The sequence below is a fragment of the Ruditapes philippinarum genome, unplaced genomic scaffold (assembly GCF_026571515.1).
Source record: "Ruditapes philippinarum isolate M1 unplaced genomic scaffold, ASM2657151v2 ctg1097_1_1_1_1, whole genome shotgun sequence".
NCBI classification, from domain to species: Eukaryota; Metazoa; Mollusca; class Bivalvia; order Venerida; family Veneridae; genus Ruditapes; species Ruditapes philippinarum.
Window position 1 is genome coordinate 122,403 of NW_026859753.1, and position 19,583 is coordinate 141,985.

General features: G+C 33.1%; 2 protein-coding genes across 7 annotated transcripts; both read left to right on the top strand.

Annotated features, from left to right (window-relative positions):
• Positions 1-109: 109 nt before the first annotated feature.
• On the top strand, positions 110-3,580 carry LOC132757801 (uncharacterized). Of its 3 annotated transcripts, none has more exons than XM_060749208.1 (4): positions 110-223; positions 1,227-1,756; positions 1,896-2,069; positions 2,504-3,580. In XM_060749208.1, exons 2-4 carry the CDS (start codon positions 1,234-1,236, stop codon positions 2,734-2,736), a joined length of 930 nt encoding a protein of 309 aa, XP_060605191.1. In that variant the 5' UTR covers positions 110-223; positions 1,227-1,233; the 3' UTR covers positions 2,737-3,580. The 3 variants fall into 3 exon arrangements, with proteins under 3 accessions (XP_060605191.1, XP_060605190.1, XP_060605189.1); XM_060749207.1 differs by having other exon boundaries at positions 120-348; XM_060749206.1 differs by having other exon boundaries at positions 120-301.
• Positions 3,581-7,668: 4,088 nt separating this feature from the next.
• On the top strand, positions 7,669-19,396 carry LOC132757797 (uncharacterized). 4 transcript variants are annotated; one of them, XM_060749190.1, is made up of 4 exons: positions 7,669-7,884; positions 8,861-9,347; positions 18,541-18,766; positions 19,149-19,396. In XM_060749190.1, exons 1-4 carry the CDS (start codon positions 7,846-7,848, stop codon positions 19,357-19,359), a joined length of 963 nt encoding a protein of 320 aa, XP_060605173.1. In that variant the 5' UTR covers positions 7,669-7,845; the 3' UTR covers positions 19,360-19,396. The 4 variants fall into 4 exon arrangements, with proteins under 4 accessions (XP_060605173.1, XP_060605175.1, XP_060605171.1 ...); XM_060749192.1 differs by having other exon boundaries at positions 7,674-7,884; positions 18,541-18,714; XM_060749188.1 differs by lacking the exons at positions 18,541-18,766; positions 19,149-19,396 and adding exons at positions 10,831-11,056; positions 11,560-13,004 and having other exon boundaries at positions 7,697-7,884.
• The last annotated feature ends 187 nt before the right edge of the window (positions 19,397-19,583 follow it).

The window sequence follows — 19,583 nt, forward strand, 5'->3', positions numbered from 1 at the left end:
GTATAAAGTATACATGTACTAACATTCCCAATTCTACCTGGATGAAAGGAAACAGCTACTAGAACATTCTACAAATGCCACAGCAGAATGTTTTCCGATATCAGTGATCCAGCTTGGATTTGTAAACGCCATTTGTAATACATAATTAGTGTGTCAGACCTATCGGTTTTTCATGTCAGACTATATGCGCCAACAAGTTACATTTATAGGATAATTCATTTAGGTCAGTGGTGAAAAACAAATATTTGGAGAAAATAAAGCAGTTTAACGCGAATATGATATTTTACTAAAGTAGATCTAGGTCAGTATTTGATAATATCAAAATCTCTCAGCATGCTTATGCCTATGGTAAGCAATAATATTTGTTTTGCTGAATTATTGAATGTAGGTTTAGCAATCTCGCGAATACTTGTTATTTCTTTATATAAATAGACCTACAACATTTTAGCACTAAAAGTAAAGCAGTGTGAATAATCTATTTTAGATATATCTGATTGATTGTGCTAATCTTTAAATAGATAATTACTTCAGACTGCGTAGGCTAATATTTTTTTCAAATAATAGTCATAGTGCTTAAATGTGTTTTGTTGGCGCTTCGAGTTAATTTTTATCAATACATATTTGTACATTTTATATATTCTTTATCACCCCATTTACGGGTTTTTGTTTTACAAAATCAGCTAACATGTAATGCATTTTTATACTGAAGACATATTTGATATACATTATTATTAAATGATTAAGACAGTGCGCGTTGATGAACCTCAATAAATCTGCTAAAATAGATCCTGAAAGGTTATACAATACAACGCCCATCTTTTTAAGCTTTTAAGCTCTTGTAAACATAAATTTAATTTTCTTTCAACTTTTGGTCACGTTACAGGGTATTTCCACTATCACGTATAATTGGAGGAAATACTTATATGGCAGCTGGCATACATATGCTTATAAAGGACCTATTATCCGTAAAATATACACAGTAACATACTTGTATGTATTTTTTTGTACTTTTAAAGTCCTATTTTTTATTGATTGCTTGCCATCCAACGTGTTAAGACGATACCACATATACACAGGCGTGCACACGCACACAAAAAGAAAACTTATTGAATGAAGGTGATTTTATTTTCGATGTTTTAAGATTCAATAATTCTGATAATATGACTGCATAATATTTAACAAGCAGGTCAATTTCACTCTACTAGTATAATTTGTCTAATTTACAGACAGAAAATGGAAGATAAGCGTCTTGAGGGAAACACTTTCGGCCAGCCATTAAAAGAAGAACATAATGTAGAAAACAGAGGCGAAAATACACAGTATACTGAACAGTCTATTAATAGGAAAGGTCTTCTAGCAGAGGTGCATAAGATCGGAGCTTCAAGACTTGTTGGCTTCCTATACTGGACAAATTTAGCTGCCATATGTTTATTAATGATTGGTTTTGTTGCTCCAGGCTGGGCAACATTTACAGCGAATCACCGTCTATATTATCATGAATATTCTTACAAGAAAACAGAGTCCGACTACAAAGCTACGTACAATGTTTACCAAGATTATGCACTATGGTATATGACTCAATGTGTTGACTATGATGAATATGATGATGTAGACGACAAAAAATGTGAGACAATGACATATCGGACAATAAGAAATGTATACAGGGACAAATATAACGACTTAAGTAAAATTGAAATAGGGGATAGAGAGCTTGAAGGAGATGATGATATGTGCCTGTTTCGTGGAGCAGGACTTGGTAAGTGTTTCATAAAATCTGTAAGGAAGATTAAATTATACATAACGGTTTAGTATTGTATTAGTATGAGTATTGTTTTACTAAAATGAATATTTAATTTCAATTTGACAAATATAGAATCTTCATTGACTTTTTACAGTTATGAGTCATGCAAAGATCACCCGTGTACAGACGTTGTATACAGCTGGCTCTTTGCTCTCCATTGCCACATTATATATATGGACTTGGTATCGTAATGAGCTCGCAAGTGGTAAATTCAGAAAATTTAGTAGATTGAAGTGGTTACTGATGTTAACTGTGTCTGCTGTATCAGGTATATGTACAATTAATTGTATTTAACTAACCAGTATTTTAACTTTATCACACACAATCTTTTAAAAGCAACTCTTTTTAACCAGTTCCATCATATTTTCATTATTGTTCTAATTGTCACTAGATGTAAGTCTTGAATTACAATGACTCTCAGTTATATATTTTGATATTACAATGCTGAAACCGAAACAAGAAAGTCGCCAGAAAAGGGCCATGTTAGTCGACACGTCCATGCTGATCTTGGACATGTGATTGTTTAACGTCCAAATATAAATTATTGTAATATATCTACGATTTATAACAGACTGTTTCAAAATACTGGTTTTACTTAAAGGTCTATTCACGAAATTCATAAGGTTATATGTTGATTATGTAAAAATGTAAAAAGTTTATTGACTAAGAAATATGAAAACAACATACTATTCATACTTTCAGCTGCAACCTTACTCATCTCTGTGACAATGATTGCATCGGTACGAGCAGATGTTTTCAGCGGAGAAAATCCCGAGAATTTGGAAGCATCTTTAGGGTCAGTATTTGCGGGTCTTGGCGGAGGATTGATGGCCTTGATGACTGTCCTCATATTTATGCAACTCATATGCTGCAGAACACCTGGCACATATATCTGTAGCTGCACAGATGAGCCCGGGGACGGTGCTTATTTGTAGTGAAGTAATTGTAGTTATATATATTATATATATATATTAGCCGATTGACTTTGCTCTTCTCTGTGGATTTATTCCTTTCATTTTCACATACAGCTTTTTAAGGAATCCCATTGAGGTCTAAACGGCTAAAAACATAAAATTTGAGTTTCATACATAGTTCATCTTGGGTCCTTAAAAAAATATGCAAAAGATTATTAAGAATATTCTTTCCCCGATTCTCAAGTGGAAAGCATTGCAATGCTTTCAATTACAATAAGAATAAAATTATTCTGGAAACTTGAGTGAGCGAATAACCTGATATGTTGCACTAGAGTTATTTATTTAGACCTACATTAATATGGAACATTAATCAAACAACGTTTTGCAATACCGGCACTCAGTGGAGTCTCTTTAAGGGGTTAAAGACCATCCATTTTATTACAAACGTAGAATAAATTGTGTACGTACATGTACATGTATTACATGTTTAATTATCCTATAAGTAATTGCAAATGTTTAAATATTAAAATATTTTCTTTTTTTTCTTTTCTTACCCCGAGTTTCAAGTGAAAAGCATTGCAACGCTTTTCATTCACAATAGAAATAATTACTCTGAAAAACTTTTAGAAGTTTCGGAATTCGGAAGTTACTGTGTACGAGTACTTAAGAGAATTTTTGTTAAAAATGTGTATGTGTGTGTTTTCTTTATCTTTTAATAAAAGAATTTTCATGTTTATATATTTAACTCTGAAAGCCTGTATCTTTGAAGTTATGTTGAGTGTAATCATTTTGTATCGTATTTGTTTATAATAATTGTATGTTTTACAGATAAAATAAAAAACGCTGACTTTTTTCAGATTTAAGTGGGTTTATCCAAGTTTTATATATATAAAAAAAACAATAAGTCCAATTCAAAATATTTAAGGCGTTTGTCGTGTGATATTGCCAATAAAATACGACAACGCCGACTTTTGTTGAATATCCATATTCGTTCTTTATTGTGTCGGCGCATAGACAGGCTTTGGTAGTGTGAATATCATAAGATAACTTTTTCAAGTCTTGAAATCTTTTTAGTGGAGTTTGATAGGCAGAAAATGAAGGAGATTCTCGTTAATTATGGTTTCTACACTCATTAGAAAAAGAATATTGGGTTTTTTGACCGATAGGCAATCAAGAAAAAAGATTTCCCTATGAGTGCTTACGTGACACGGACAAATGAGCGCACCCTTTAATGGTAAAAATTTTTTTTTCCGTCTTTTGAAAGGGAAAATGAGTTTTTTAACGTTTAAATTATAATCTTAAATATATATTATTTTAGATACTTATTTCCCACAGAAAATATCGGTAAATGTTAAGTAATTTGTAATGTAATTAAAGTAGTATGCTGACTTTCATACAAATACTATATCACAGTATCTGTACTTGACGCCAAAAAGATGAGAAGTAAAAGATGGTTCATGTAAATTATCAATGATGTGTAACTTTTTGGAAACTTTAACAGGATACCAAAAATAAAAAGCTTTTACGAAATCAAAATTCAAGGCGTAAAGGCCAATATGCTTCAGTTTTTGTATCTCAAAATCTGTTTGTTTTTTATCTTGTTACTGTTTCCAAAAATATACGCATTTGCTGCATACATGAAACTATCTTTTGTTATACATTGTACATGGAAGTCAAGATACTATTTTTTTTTACATTTTGCAACCTTTATGACACATTAACTGCATGTTCAGCGCTGCTTTTTCAGTTGTAAAGCATCTAACATTCTCTAAATCCATTATTTAAATATTTTTATTTTTCCAATGAATGTATAATAAGAGAATTCTGGAAGATACGCGCTGGTTCGAATCCGAGAGGCCACTGCACATCTCAAATCAGTCTTATACAAGAAGAAAATACAATTTTATTTCTTGTGGCCAATAATTTCCATCATGACTGGGTATAAAAATAATTTTAGAACTTTATTTACACTTCATATTTGCTCCAACAACGTTCGCAAATAGAAAAAAGTTATGTTAAATTTCATCTGAGAGGAGTAGTCAAATATGGAATATTACAAACTAACACAATGAATATGCACCGACAACGGTTACACGTGTTATTTAATGTCCTTTAGCACCGACAACGACAAATCAAACAATTTATTAAATAAATGTTTTTCCTATTAGCAATCGTCTGCAATTTGAGTATTTCGTCGCCCAGCATATAACATTTGTCCCAGTCATGACGAAGTGTAGGGTGGTTGTTGACTCCTAAAACAGCACAGCAGAAAAAAGGGTTGCGGAGGGTGGGAAATTTAAATCCTAATTCATTAAGATTTTTGCAAAAACAATTTTAAAATAAGATCAGCCGCACCTTTCCTCATAGAATTCCAGAACGAAAAGGGCGCAACGGACTCACATAGCTCCTTATATAGCGTTCTAAATATAGCTCTCAGACTGAGCATGCGTATTGATACGCAGTTCTAATGATCGATTAATTAAGAAATGTGTCATACATGTAAAATAAAAGTGTTTAATCTTTAATGATTAAACTTTGATATTAAACACATGCTTGACATTTCTAAAGAATTAAACAGATATGGATTTCTGAGGCAAAGTGTTTAATCAGATTAACGGTTGGCTTTGTGTAAAAGTATTTGCCACGGTCTAGAACTGGAGACAGCGTATACTGAGCCGCTAAACCTAAATATTTCATATACAGAAATATTTCATATGCAGGGGGATCGATGATGAAATGAAATAATCATTCCATGTTTCATATTTGAATGTAAATGATATTCCATTTAGAATTCACAAGTTAAAGACTACAATAGTTAATCAATAGAACATTAAAATGTGAATGTGAGAGGTGCTGCACTTTTTCATTATTTTTCATGAACAGTCTCAATCAAACCAAGTCTGCAATTGTCATATTATTTTGATGTATTCTATGCTACCGAGGTTTTTTATTTGTTTGGGTCGTCAGACCAAACAAATAATGGTAGCAAAATTTCAGAGTCTAATGCTGTTAATTGCAAATGCCGAAAGTACTCCACTTTTTTGAAGCGGTTACTTCCCTTTAGATGTACACTAACGCGGAAAAATTCAGGGGGGATCACTGCGTAAAGTTGGTCAAAGACAGGCACATCTTTATTCAAGCAAAATAATTCCCGAATGGTCGAATATTTCTAATATTGTTTTATTGTATTTTCTGATCGAAAATAAGTAAATACAAAGCGGACATTCAATCTCTGACACAGAAGTTTACGACAAACCTAACAACAAGTAGTTATCAAAACAGCTTTAAACTAGCGATTTAAAAGAAAGAAATATTTTTATTTTGTTACAAGTATCCAACAAATTACAACGCATTCAAAGTTTAAAAATAACGTTGGCTTATAGAATTGTCAATAAATGCACAATCACAAATTACGCGGATGAATATGATTTTATCAATGAAAATACTATTTTTAGCGATGTCGATTACCGAATACTACACAAACCGAGTAGTGGAATATATAGATTCCACATGTCGGACTGTTCGGGTCAGAAGATGTTCGCTAAATTATTTACTATTTTACTAAACAACAGGTTATCCTGAACAAAATACCTCGAAATTAATAAGGATGCAATGGAAGTTCTAAATTTAGAATGACTTGATGTTATTCAGATTCTGTTTGTATAACTTCTCCGTGGTGCAGGGGTAACGCGCTCGCTTAGTGAGTGAGAGGTCTGGAGTTCAAATCCCAGTCGATGAAACTTTTTTTTTAATTCTTTTTTTAAGTGTCTTTGTTAAGGAAGTAGCCATGATATGCAAGGATAAAGTGTGGCTGTCGTAAAAAATGAACATAAATGATTTTTTGATGCAACTCTAGTTATGTAGAATTCCGTATTATCAAACTCTGGTGCCTCACAAAATGAATTATAATACATAAAAATAAACTTATATAGGAAAATACATACAGATATACAGTACGATTTAGATTGCAAAGATCAGAAAATACCACAGAACTTGTAGCCCTTTGATTTTTTATAAATATACATGCTTATAGTAAGCTCCAGGATTATTTACATCTGTGTTAAACAACAGTTAAAGTCGTTACAAGCCCTAATTTAGATCGAATAATATGGTTTTCTTCAGGCTGTTCACATATAAATTCACCGTGGCTGAAAGGTTTTTGCGCTCGCTTAGGAAGCGAGAGGTCTGGAGTTCAAATCCCAGTAAAGGCAACTCATTTTTTTTCAAATTGTTTAAGTCAAATAAACATTGGATTGAATATCAGTGTTGCAATCAGTCTTATAGCCAATTTTCTACAATTTAAACGCTGGAAAGCATTGGTGGCATTATACATATAATCTCACAACCTGTACCTTTCTTACATTCTGAGACCCAAACAAATTCAGCGCCTTCTGTGCTTTGATTTTTTATTCTCTTTTGGGGTGCTTTATTACAAGTTAAAAGTAGTTCTACCACGCGAGTTAATATGTAAACTAAACAGAGAGTGTGATCTTTATTTAACGGGAAACGAGTGTATTAAAGGTCTATTTCGGTAAAATTATGATTGAAAAATATGTCTGCCTTAAGAATGCCCATTGACGTACAATTTTCACCAAATCCGAAATATCGTCAACCGGTAAACATTGTACTTTTGAGTTCAACAAATCTAATAATAAGTTTAAAAATAATTACTGTTTACTTTTAAATCTATTGACTTATTTAATTTATGTTAATTTTACACTTTTATTTTGCAAACGGATCCCACCATTTAATTATTATTTCTTGTAAATGTGTTTATTAATATTTGAAGCGTAGCCTAGATCCATACTATTGTATTCAGGATAATTCGGAAAGGGCCGAAAAGTTGCGACCTTATAACGGACTATTAGTGAAAAATAGTGTGGTATGACATATTCAAAGAAGTAACAATCGTGCTTCACTAAGACAAAATATGTTTAAGTTACATTTCAAGTGTGCAACTGTACAATAAAGGGAACGTTATTGGTAAGACATTTAGAGCTATGTAAAATGAATTCCTTCCCTTCAGTGATGATATTGATTTGATAAGCCTTGCATATTGCGTCTATACTTTACTTATGATATTTTAAGGATAACGACATATAGTGTAACAAATATCATCCTGGCATATGAATGGATTTAAAAAATGGTAATAAAGTGAACATGGAACAGGTAAGTGTTTCAGTTTTGTCAATTTAAATCCAGTATATGATTCACAATAAGGTGAGCATATGTGTGGGAAATATGCTTAATTTTAATATTGGAAAATATTTTCGTACAATCGCAGAATAATCATGCAAATACAGCTAACCGTGTAATGTGTGTATTTTAGATACATTTCCCGCTGAGTTCAAGTTATACGAAGTTTTTAGAGATTTTATAAAAAGAGTAAGAAGTTTCTTAGATTTTCATGGAGCTAACAGTCGACTATATTTTAGTTTTTAATGCACATTAGTTATATGTGAACATTTTAGCTTACATAAGGTGCTCAGAGGTGAGCTTTAATTATGGCAGTGTGTCCGGCGTTCGTCGTTTAACGTTGTCAAAACAACATCTCCTAAACCACTTGTCCAAAATAGTACAGGAATTATCCTTAGTGGCCATCTATAGAAAGTATAAAAGTGATATAAATGATTCCAGTTTGATGCATGAGTAGGTGTGAATTTCGTGAATGAAGCACAGAAAGAACGCTAGTTATCCTTGATAATATTTCACAATTATATTTTCTGCGTTATTATACTTATTGTGTCAATTAATATCGATGGAAAACAAAATTCGCCTTTAAAACGATAGCTAGGTCATTATTCCCACGAATTTCCTTAAAAAAGAAACAGAGAAATATTTGTTATGTACAATGTATGTCCTAGCCGCTGTATGCATTAATTCATTTTATAACAAAGTATTTTTGTCTGGTAACTTACCATGCTGTATGTTTTCTCCATAACTTTGCCCAATTCAGCGTTACTTCTTACACGATCTAAAATATTTCAAGCAAATTAGGCAGGGAACAAGACAAAGGCTTTTGTTGAACATAACTTGTAATCAGTGAGGTGTCACAAAGTAGACTTTCATAATAAGCACAAAAGTACACTAACTTTACTGAATTCCAATGTTTGACTGATATATTGATGTGTTTATCTTATTTCAGAGTGGCTTAATAAGCACAGGCCAATCAGAAAATGTAGATGCCCAGGCAGAGCAACCTGTGAATGCACTATATGACCCAGAAAGAGATGATGCTGGGACGCAGAGTGCTGAAAGAACATCGATGCAATCTCGAAAAAAGTTGCTCGAAGAAGGCGCTAACAGTTTCGCTGGATTCTTGTACTGGACACACGTGATCGGTGTAATATTTTTGATAGTTGGTTTTGTTGCCCCGGGCTGGCTGACTATAAAAACAAGACAGACAGTTCTAGAAGAATATGGTACTTCTTTAACCAGTAAACTTGTGTTTCAAGACTATTCTCTGTGGTATATTACACAATGTACGTTTTCGGATGACGTCATGATATGTGATTCTATAACGTACCGCCTTATCAACGCAGCTTTGAGGGGAACCTGCGGCTCGTGCCATAAACTGCGGATCAATGAATATGAAACTGAAAGTTTCATGGTATATTCTGGTGCTGGTTTAGGTAATATTTAATGATCAATTTTGCTGTTTAGATTTCTGATTCATCCTAGTTACTTGCTTAGCAAAATACATAATATCAAAATTTTAATTATAAAATGATCAACTACGCGAGATTAAGCAAAGCCAAATCATTACCATTGATAAATTACTCATTTCATAATTGGCTTTTATTGAAACCGATTATATTGTTTTATAAAAAAAATCTTGTTTGTGTTCATTTATTTTTGATTGCCAAACTAAATGGTGTTAGTGATGATGATTCATGGACTAACGGCGGAAGTACAACTTATTATCTGTTGGCATATTTTATGACTAGTATCTACATGTATAAAGTTTATGTGATAAATGAGAATCCTACATTTGTGAATTACATATTGAATTTATTAATCTCGTTATGACTAATCTTTAAACAGAAAAAAAAATTGAAAAGAAATCTCACTTATTTTCTGTTCTAACTGTAAATGCAATAAAAATGTTGTTTTTGTTTGGGCTATTTTCTATGTTTAAGGAATCATAGAACTTTTTTTTTAGAACAAGTTCTCAAACTATCCTCATTTCAAGAATACCTGATCAAGCTCATGAAACGTCTGGCTACAACAACAAGGTCTTTCATTTAAAAGGTAAACCAGTATGGTCTACAAGGGTACGTTTAATAATCAGAAAAAAAGAACTTGTTTTCCAAAAGCTCTGTTAAAGTGGTCAGAATATTCTTACAGTTCTTAAATAAATTTCGGGGTTGAGATTCTTTTTATTTATAGAATCATCAGTATGGTGATCGACTACTTTTTTGGCCTTGTTGCACAGGTGCAAACCCAGGTTATAGTATGGTGAATATCGGGCGGGCCGGTGGGCGTCGGATGGGTGGTAAGCGGGGAAAAACATTTCGTAACAGTTTTCTCAGTAACTACTTATCACAGCCTCTTGATATTTGGCATGCAGCATTGGCATGTTGTCCCATACTGTGGGATTAAATTTCAGGTCTGTCGCTCATCCACTTCCTGTTTACCCACTTAGTTAAATTTTCGACATTAATGGTCAATAGTAGGAAATTTTCGTAACAGTTTTCTCAGCAACTACGTATCACAGACTCTTAATATTTTGCATACAGCATTGACGTCTAGTCCCATACCGTGGGATTCGACTTCAGGTCTGTCGCTCATCAACTTCCTGTTTACCAACTTAGTTAAATTTTCGACATAATTAATGGTCATTGGTAGGACATTCTCAGTAACTACTTATCACAGCCTCTTGATATGTGGTTCACAGCATTGACATGTGGTCCCATATTGTGGGATTCCATTTCAGGTCTGATGCTCATCCACTTCCGGTTTACCGACTCAGTTAAATTTTCAACATCAATGGTCAGTGTATCATCACATCCTCATGATATTTTGTATACATATGAAACCTGGCCTTTTCTATCTTTGACCCATTTTTTATGTATGTTATATCGATTTTCTTTATAATATTGAATAAATATTCAGTTTTCAGCTATGGTGAGTTTGTAAGGGCTCAGGTGCTGTATACACTAGGGATTTTGATAGCTGTTGGTAGTTTCCGGGAATTCCGCTCCTTTCGCATAAATATTAAGAAGGCCCAAGATGTGAACATGACTACAAAAGCATGGGTTTTTCTCCTGTTGACAGAGTCACTTTGTGGTGCGTATTTTCTTGCTGCTATTATACTTGATGCAAACATAGATATAAGCAGGTCAGTGAGATCATGCATTCAGGGGTGCTAAATCACATAGCCACTTTCTGGACATCACTTACATACAGTCACGCACTAACACGTTCTCGCTTATACTTATCTTTATCATCAACAAAAACAACAATTATAATTATTGTTATAATTATCATTATTTTTATTGATGTCATCGTTTCTTCATTGTTGTAATTATTATCACCGTTATTATTATTATTAATAGTAGAAGTAGTAGCAGTAATAGTAGTAGTGGTGTTGGTAGCACAGAAGTAGCATAATTAATAATAATCATCGTTATTATCATTAGTTTCTTCGTTATTATTATCATTATTCTCGTAATTATTATCATTAATATTATCATCATCGTTATCATTATTATTATTATTATTTTATTATTATTATCATTATTATTATTATTATTATTTTTATAATTATTATTATTTTTATTATTATTATTATTATTATTATTATTATTATTGTTATTATTATTAGTATTATCTTATTTTCAGCCTGTTTTGTTTCCTATCCAGCGTTTATGTTTCTTTTGATGAACTTCAACATCGAGAGTGGGGTTCAAACGCCGGTTGGATCCGTGTTAGCTGTGTTAGGAGGTATAATGATGGCGTTGGTGACTTTTACGATCCTTCTTCAAATTATTTGTTGCAGGAACAACAAGAATGTTTATCTCTGCTATTCAGAAATGGAGTCAGAGAAACCTAACCCAGAAGATGATGAGTGTGACATATGAACTTGTTACATACATCGCGTGAACTCCATGCAAAAAATGGAAATTTGAACACCACGCGTTGCTTAATTATTCTATCTGAATATTCGTTTGCAAGTACAAAATATATGTTCACATTCGATAATAAATACTTTTTGGGTAAAATCTGGACTACTATAATGTCACTAATTATTAATTATAAGATATAATGTAATAAGAAAGGATAAATCTAAAATTTTAAAGTACATTGCCTAAGAGAGTAGTTGCTCGTGATCAATGTCATAAAAAGAGTGATGTAAAATTATAAGAATATGAACGAAGAAAAATGCTTAACATTTGGAGTTTGCAGCATTTCCTACAACCGCTGATTGATTTCTAGAATCACGTACCAAGAGATCACGCACAAAAGATACATATACCTTATGACATATTCAAAATTATATTATTTTTATCCTTTAAAAAAAAGTTTGGGCTATAATTCATTATGTAATGTAGCTGCATGCCTCCAGATGTATATTTCAATAAAATCAAACTTGAGAAAAATGTACTTTTATGTAGATTTTAGGAAAAGTAAACATATTCAAGATTCAAGTAATATTTTACATGTTTTTTTGCGATTAATGACTGATTTTTCAGAATTTATAACTATATTTCTACTGCGTTACTAACGCAGTAAGGGCTATTTTTACATATTTTGTCCTCTTTTTAGTAGTTTACTTGGGTTGTAAGTGCCATTTATAATGTTAATTTGCTTCCGTTTGGTTATTTCACTATATAACACTTTTAAATACATTTTCAAAATGTTCATGAAAATTAGCATGAATCTGGAGTCGTGCTGCTTTCGAGCTCAGTTATGCTTGTGACCATATACACATGCATCATTTAGTGGTGTTCATCATATTTTAAAACGCGGAAGTGTTTTCTGTTACGATAATAATGGCGGATCATAACATCTGCAAAATGTGATGTTCTCTAGATAATGTTATATTTAACCTCATTTTATTCACTAAATTGATCTCAAAACTGCATGAATGAATTTATTTTATCATTTTAAGTGCTTTATTGCAAAATGAAAAATATGCAAGTGAACGTGAATTTTTTAACTGTGTGAGTATTGATGAAAAGATCATAGCAAAGTTTTGACTAGAAGCGGTCTTAGAGGAATGTCTCTGTACATTAAATTTGCTTATTTTTTGTTATTATTCTGGTAGACGGAGAACGGAGAAAAGAACATAGGAACCGAAGTAATTTTACAAAGGTCGTTTTGTTATGTATGTTGCTGTTTTAAATATTATTATCTTCAAATATGATGTTGTTTCAAATATTATGCTTTTTATATTCTTATTATTTTATATGTTTTTGTACTACTATATTTTCATCTCTTATTATTCTACTTGAAAATTTGAAATGCTGTCATATAATCCATGTATCATGCGTTTAATATATGCTTCTTTATGTTTTCAAAATATATAAAGTTATATAAATATATAACTGCATAATTTTAACTCGTCCGTATTATGTCAGTTACATCTACTTTAGGTTTGTTATGCTTAAAATTTATTATGTTCGGTGGTCCAACTAATTAGGTTTGTCAAAATGTTTTAGAAGATTTTCGTTCGAGCGATGATGATACAATGTACATGAAAACCACCGTATGAAAACAATATTAAATGGTATTACAGAAGTTTATACAAGATGACGATACAGGCAGACAAATCAACAGACAAAGAAGATCATACAAGAATATAAGACAAGTAGACAATACAGGAAATAATAGAAGAAAGTACAGAATATTATACAAGAAGACAATATAAGAAAATCGAGAATACAAAAGTACAATACAAAAGATAATGACAATACAAGAGCAATACAATACAAGAAGACAATGCAAGAGACAAGACTAGAAAGTACAGCAAGATAATACACGAAGACAATACAAGCTGACCGAGAAGACAATACAAGAAGACAATACAAGATCGAAAAATTACAATTTTTAACATGGTCAGAGGACAAAACAAGAAGACAATACCTGGAAAAATACAAGAAGACAATACATGTACAAGATCGAAAAATGACAATGTAACATGGTAAGATGATGGTTAAGCTATGTGGTATTTTCTGACCGTTGCAATCTAATTCGTACTGTATACATGTATGTATTTTCCTGAATAAGCGTATTTTATATACTATAATTCATCTTACATGGCACAGAGATGCAGCGACTGCGTTTAGATTTTTACTATAACAATTTGAGTTTGATACATGCGAATAAAAAAAAACTATTTCCTTAAAAAGACACTTAAAAAAAGAATAAAAAAATAGATGCCTCGACTGGGATTTAAACCCCTGACCTCTCACACCCGAACCGAGCACGTTCCCCCCGCACCACGGGGATGATAAACGAACATCTTGAATAAATATTAATAAATAAATGTTCACAATAAAATTGTTTAATACTAATTTAAATAATTTAGCGAAAATCTTCTCGCCAAAACAGTTTGACATGTATATATTCCACTACTCGGCAGTCAGATTTATTTGTGTAATGCGCTCTGAAGTCTACGGTAATCGACATCGCTAAAAATTGATATTCATCCGCGTAATTTGTGATTGTGCATTTAATGACAATTCTATAAGGCAGCGTTACTTTTAAACTTTGAATGCGTTGTAATTTGTTGGATACTTGTAACAAAAAAAGTATATCTTTCTTTGACATCGCTAGCTTTAAGCTATTTTGAGAACTACTTCTTATAAGGTTTGTCGTGAAGCGCTGTGCCAGAGATTGAATGTCACCATTGAATTTCCTGATCTGCGATCAGAAAATACAAAAAGGAACAAGAAAATAGTTTTGCAAATATGTTGATAATTAAACTCTCAATTTAACAATATGTTAGCTATGTCACGTCACGTCTGATTTATAAACGATCGATGGACACTTCAAGGGGGAATCCCCCATGACGTCAGAGCACGCGAGGGAAACAGTCAAAACTATTTACCGGTCAAGAGTTCGCATACGTTGACGTTTTAAGAATTTCAGAAAACAGCAACAAATAAAAAATTACATTTATATAAGGTATCAGGCAATAATAATTATTGTTAACTAAACCGGAGCATGTACGAAAAAAACTGTTTATGAGGAGTATACAAGATCACTCCGACGACGGACAAAGTATAAGGTGCAACAAACTGTACAACTTGTAACTTGTTCACGGGTGTTGAGCTAGCCATTTGGTAAAGATATATTGTGATATTAGTTTAATATTTGACAATAATCCAAGCCACTTCTTAAGCACGTCAAACACTGTGTGTAAATATTTGCTGAAGATGACAGTTAATTACAACCGTGTCAGCATTCATTCATTTGCAATAACTCGACGATTATCAATAAAAGTCATTCAAAAGGAGCAGAAAACGTTGCAAATGAACAATCATTGTGTGTTGTAGTCAGAGTCCGCTGCTATATAAACCAGTATTACTAACGATGGAACATACGTTAGTATAACTAACACATAGAATAATATCTTGTCTATCGCCCGACTTACTTCCTTCCACGTTATGTTCTCATCTGGACCATTTGAAACCCACCCATTAGTATTTCTAGATCTTGTTTTGCTCTTTTTAAAATCCTGTTTAGCAGTACCTTGTTTCTCTCGACTAATCGCCTTTATCAAATCATCGGAAGAATGCACCAAGCTTTCATCACCGACATTATTCCGACGACATGAAATGTTCACTAGTGATTTATAAAATCGCGATATTTGCGTGGTTTCACTCCTGTGGTATAGTGCTAAATTTAGAATGACCATAATGAGACCACAGATGCATACAACCATGTTAAATAGAATGTATACGCACATGATAGGGATCGGCTCTGAATGCTTTGGCAAGTCGTCTGAAATGACCGTCAGAAATACTGCAAGTGACAACATAATGGTGATCGAGTAAGTAACGCGCTCACTGGACTCGCTCGGCAGAAGAAAAACCAAGCAAGTTAAGGCGCCTATCCCATTGATGGGAATAATAATCGTTAGCAAATAAAACAATGACTGTCGTGAAATCCGGAAGGTGTACCGCACAGTGGTTGATCCACCGTCATTGTCTTTTGAAAATGTAAATGAATCCTTCTCTAAATACCATTCGCCGTTCTTCGTATAAAAGTCTGTATTCATCACCGTTCCAGGTATAGCGAACGTTACTTCATTGTACGCGTATCCATACGGAAAGAAGTTTATAGAACAGATTTGCTTATCGAAAGGCCAGTACTTCATGTAGAAAGAACAAGAAAACTCCATGATGTCACCAACTGCATACCTTGCTTTTCCGTTGTACTGATATCCAACTTGCATCCAAGACTGACCAAGCAAAATAAATTTGAACGGATTTGCCACAGTTAAAGGCGACGTCCAGACATCTTCACTTTTCATAGAAATGTACGTTATACCACCGTGATCAGCCGGTGTCCATGTTATTATTTCATCGAACCATTCTTGGACAATCATTATCCCCATTGTCACTGACCCACGGACCGCATCCACTTTATGCCCACAAATTTCCTTAAAAAGAAACAGAGAAATATTTGTTATGTACAATGTATGTCCTAGCCGCTGTATGCATTAATTCATTTTATAACAAAGTATATTTGTCTGGTAACTTACCATGCTGTATGTTTTCTCCATTAATTTGCCCAATTCAGTGTTACTTCTTACACGATCTAAATGTTTTAAGCATATTAGGCAGGGAACAAGACAAAGGCTTTTGTTGAACATAACTTGTAATCAGTGAGGTGTCACAAAGTAGACTTTCATAATAAGCACGAAAGTACACTAACTTTACTGAATTCCAATGTTTGACGTATATATTGATGTGTTTATCTTATTTCAGAGTGGCTTAATAAGCACAGGCCAATCAGAAAATGTAGATGCCCAGGCAGAGCAACCTGTGAATGCACTATATGGCCCAGAAAGAGATGATGCTGGAACGCAGAGTGCTGAAAGAACATCCATGCTATCTCGAAAAAAGTTGCTCGAAGAAGGCGCTAACAGTTTCGCTGGATTCTTGTACTGGACACACGTGATCGGTGTAATATTTTTGATAGTTGGTTTTGTTGCCCCGGGCTGGCTGACTATAAAAACGAGACAGACAGTTCTAGAAGAATATGGTACTTCTTTAACCCGTAAACTTGTGTTTCAAGACTATTCTCTGTGGTATATTACACAATGTACGTTTTCGGATGACGTCATGATATGTGATTCTATAACGTATCGCCTTATCAACGCAGCTTAGCAAAATACATAATATCAAAATTTTAATTATAAAATGATCAACTACGCGAGATTAAGCAAAGCCAAATCATTACCATTGATAAATTACTCATTTCATAATTGGCTTTTTTTGAAACCGAATATATTGTTTTATAAAAAAAAATTTTGTTTGTGTTCATTTATTTTTGATTGCCAAACTAAATGGTGTTAGTGATGATGATTCATGGACTAACGGCGGAAGTACAACTTATTATCTGTTGGCATATTTTATGACTAGTATCTACATGTATAAAGTTTATGTGATAAATGAGAATCCTACATTTGTGAATTACATATTGGATTTATTAATCTCGTTATGCTTACTAATCTTTAAACAGAAAAAAAAATTGAAAAGAAATCTCACTTATTTTCTGTTCTAACCGTAAATGCAATAAAAATGTTGTTTTTGTTTGTTTTTCCTTCTTTCTTTTTTGTTTTTCTTTTTTTTTTTGGGGGGGGGGCGGGGGGAGGGCTATTTTCTATGTTTAAGGAATCATAGAACTTTTTTTTTAGAACAAGTTCTCAAACTATCCTCATTTCAAGAATACCTGATCAAGCTCATAAAACGTCTGGCTACAACAACAAGGTCTTTCATTTAAAAGGTAAACCAGTATGGTCTACAAGGGTACGTTTAATAATCAGAAAAAAAGAACTTGTTTTCCAAAAGCTCTGTTAAAGTGGTCAGAATATTCTTACAGTTCTTAAATAAATTTCGGGGTTGAGATTCTTTTTATTTATAGAATCATCAGTATGGTGATCGACTACGTTATTGGCCTTGTTGCACAGTTGCAAACCCAGGTTATAGTATGGTGAATATCGGGCGGGCCGGCGGGCGTCGGATGGGTGGTAGGCGGGGAAAAACATTTCGTAACAGTTTTCTCAGTAACTACTTATCACAGCCTCTTGATATTTGGCATGCAGCATTGGCATGTTGTCCCATACTGTGGGATTAAATTTCAGGTCTGTCGCTCATCCACTTCCTGTTTACCCACTTAGTTAAATTTTCGACATTAATGGTCAATAGTAGGAAATTTTCGTAACAGTTTTCTCAGCAACTACTTATCACAGACTCTTAATATTTTGCATACAGCATTGACGTCTAGTCCCATACCGTGGGATTCGACTTCAGGTCTGTCGCTCATCAACTTCCTGTTTACCAACTTAGTTAAATTTTCGACATAATTAATGGTCATTGGTAGGACATTCTCAGTAACTACTTATCACAGCCTCTTGATATGTGGTTCACAGCATTGACATGTGGTCCCATATTGTGGGATTCCATTTCAGGTCTGATGCTCATCCACTTCCGGTTTACCGACTCAGTTAAATTTTCAACATCAATGGTCAGTGTTACATCACATCCTCATGATATTTTGTATACATATGAAACCTGGCCTTTTCTATCTTTGACCCATTTTTTATGTATGTTATATCGATTTTCTTTATAATATTGAATAAATATTCAGTTTTCAGCTATGGTGAGTTTGTAAGGGCTCAGGTGCTGTATACACTTGGGATTTTGATAGCTGTTGGTAGTTTCCGGGAATTCCGCTCCATTCGCATAAATATCAAGAAGGCCATAGATGTAAACATGACTACAAAAGCATGGGTTTTTCTCCTGTTGACAGAGTCACTTTGTGGTGCGTATTTTCTTGCTGCTAGTATACTTGATGCAAACATAGATATAAGCAGGTCAGTGAGATTCAGGGGTGCTAAATCACATAGCCACTATCTGGACACACTAACACGTTCTCGCTTATACTGATCTTTATCATCAACAAAAACAACAATTATAATTGCTGTAATTATTATTATAATTATTGTTGTTATAATTATCATTATTTTTTATTGATGTCGTCGTTTCTTCATTTTTGTGATTATAACTGTTATTATTATTATTTATAGTAGTAGTAGCAGTCATTGTAACTGGTGGTGGTGGTAGCACAGAAGCGGCATGATTAATAATAATCATCGTTATTATCATTAGTTTCTTCGTTATTATTATCATTATTATCGTAATTATTATCATTATTATTATCATCAGCGTTGTCATTATTATTATTTTATTTTTCAGCCTGTTTTGTTTCCTATCCAGCGTTTATGTTTCTTTTGATGAACTTCAACATCGAGAGTGGGGTTCAAACGCCGGTTGGATCCGTGTTAGCTGTGTTAGGAGGGATACTGATGGCGTTGGTGACCTTTACGATCCTTCTTCAAATCATTTGTTGCAGGAACAACAAGAATGTTTATCTCTGCTATTCAGAAATGGAGTCAGAGAAACCTAACCCAGAAGATGATGAGTGTGACATATGAACTTGTTACATACATGCAAAAAATGGAAATTTGAACACCACGCGTTGCTTAATTATTCTATCTGAATATTCGTTTGGAAGTACAAAATATATGTTCACATTCGATAATAATTACTTTTTTGGGTAAAATCTGGCCTAATATAATGTCATTAATTATTAATTATAAGATAATTATAATGTAATAAGAAAGGATAAAT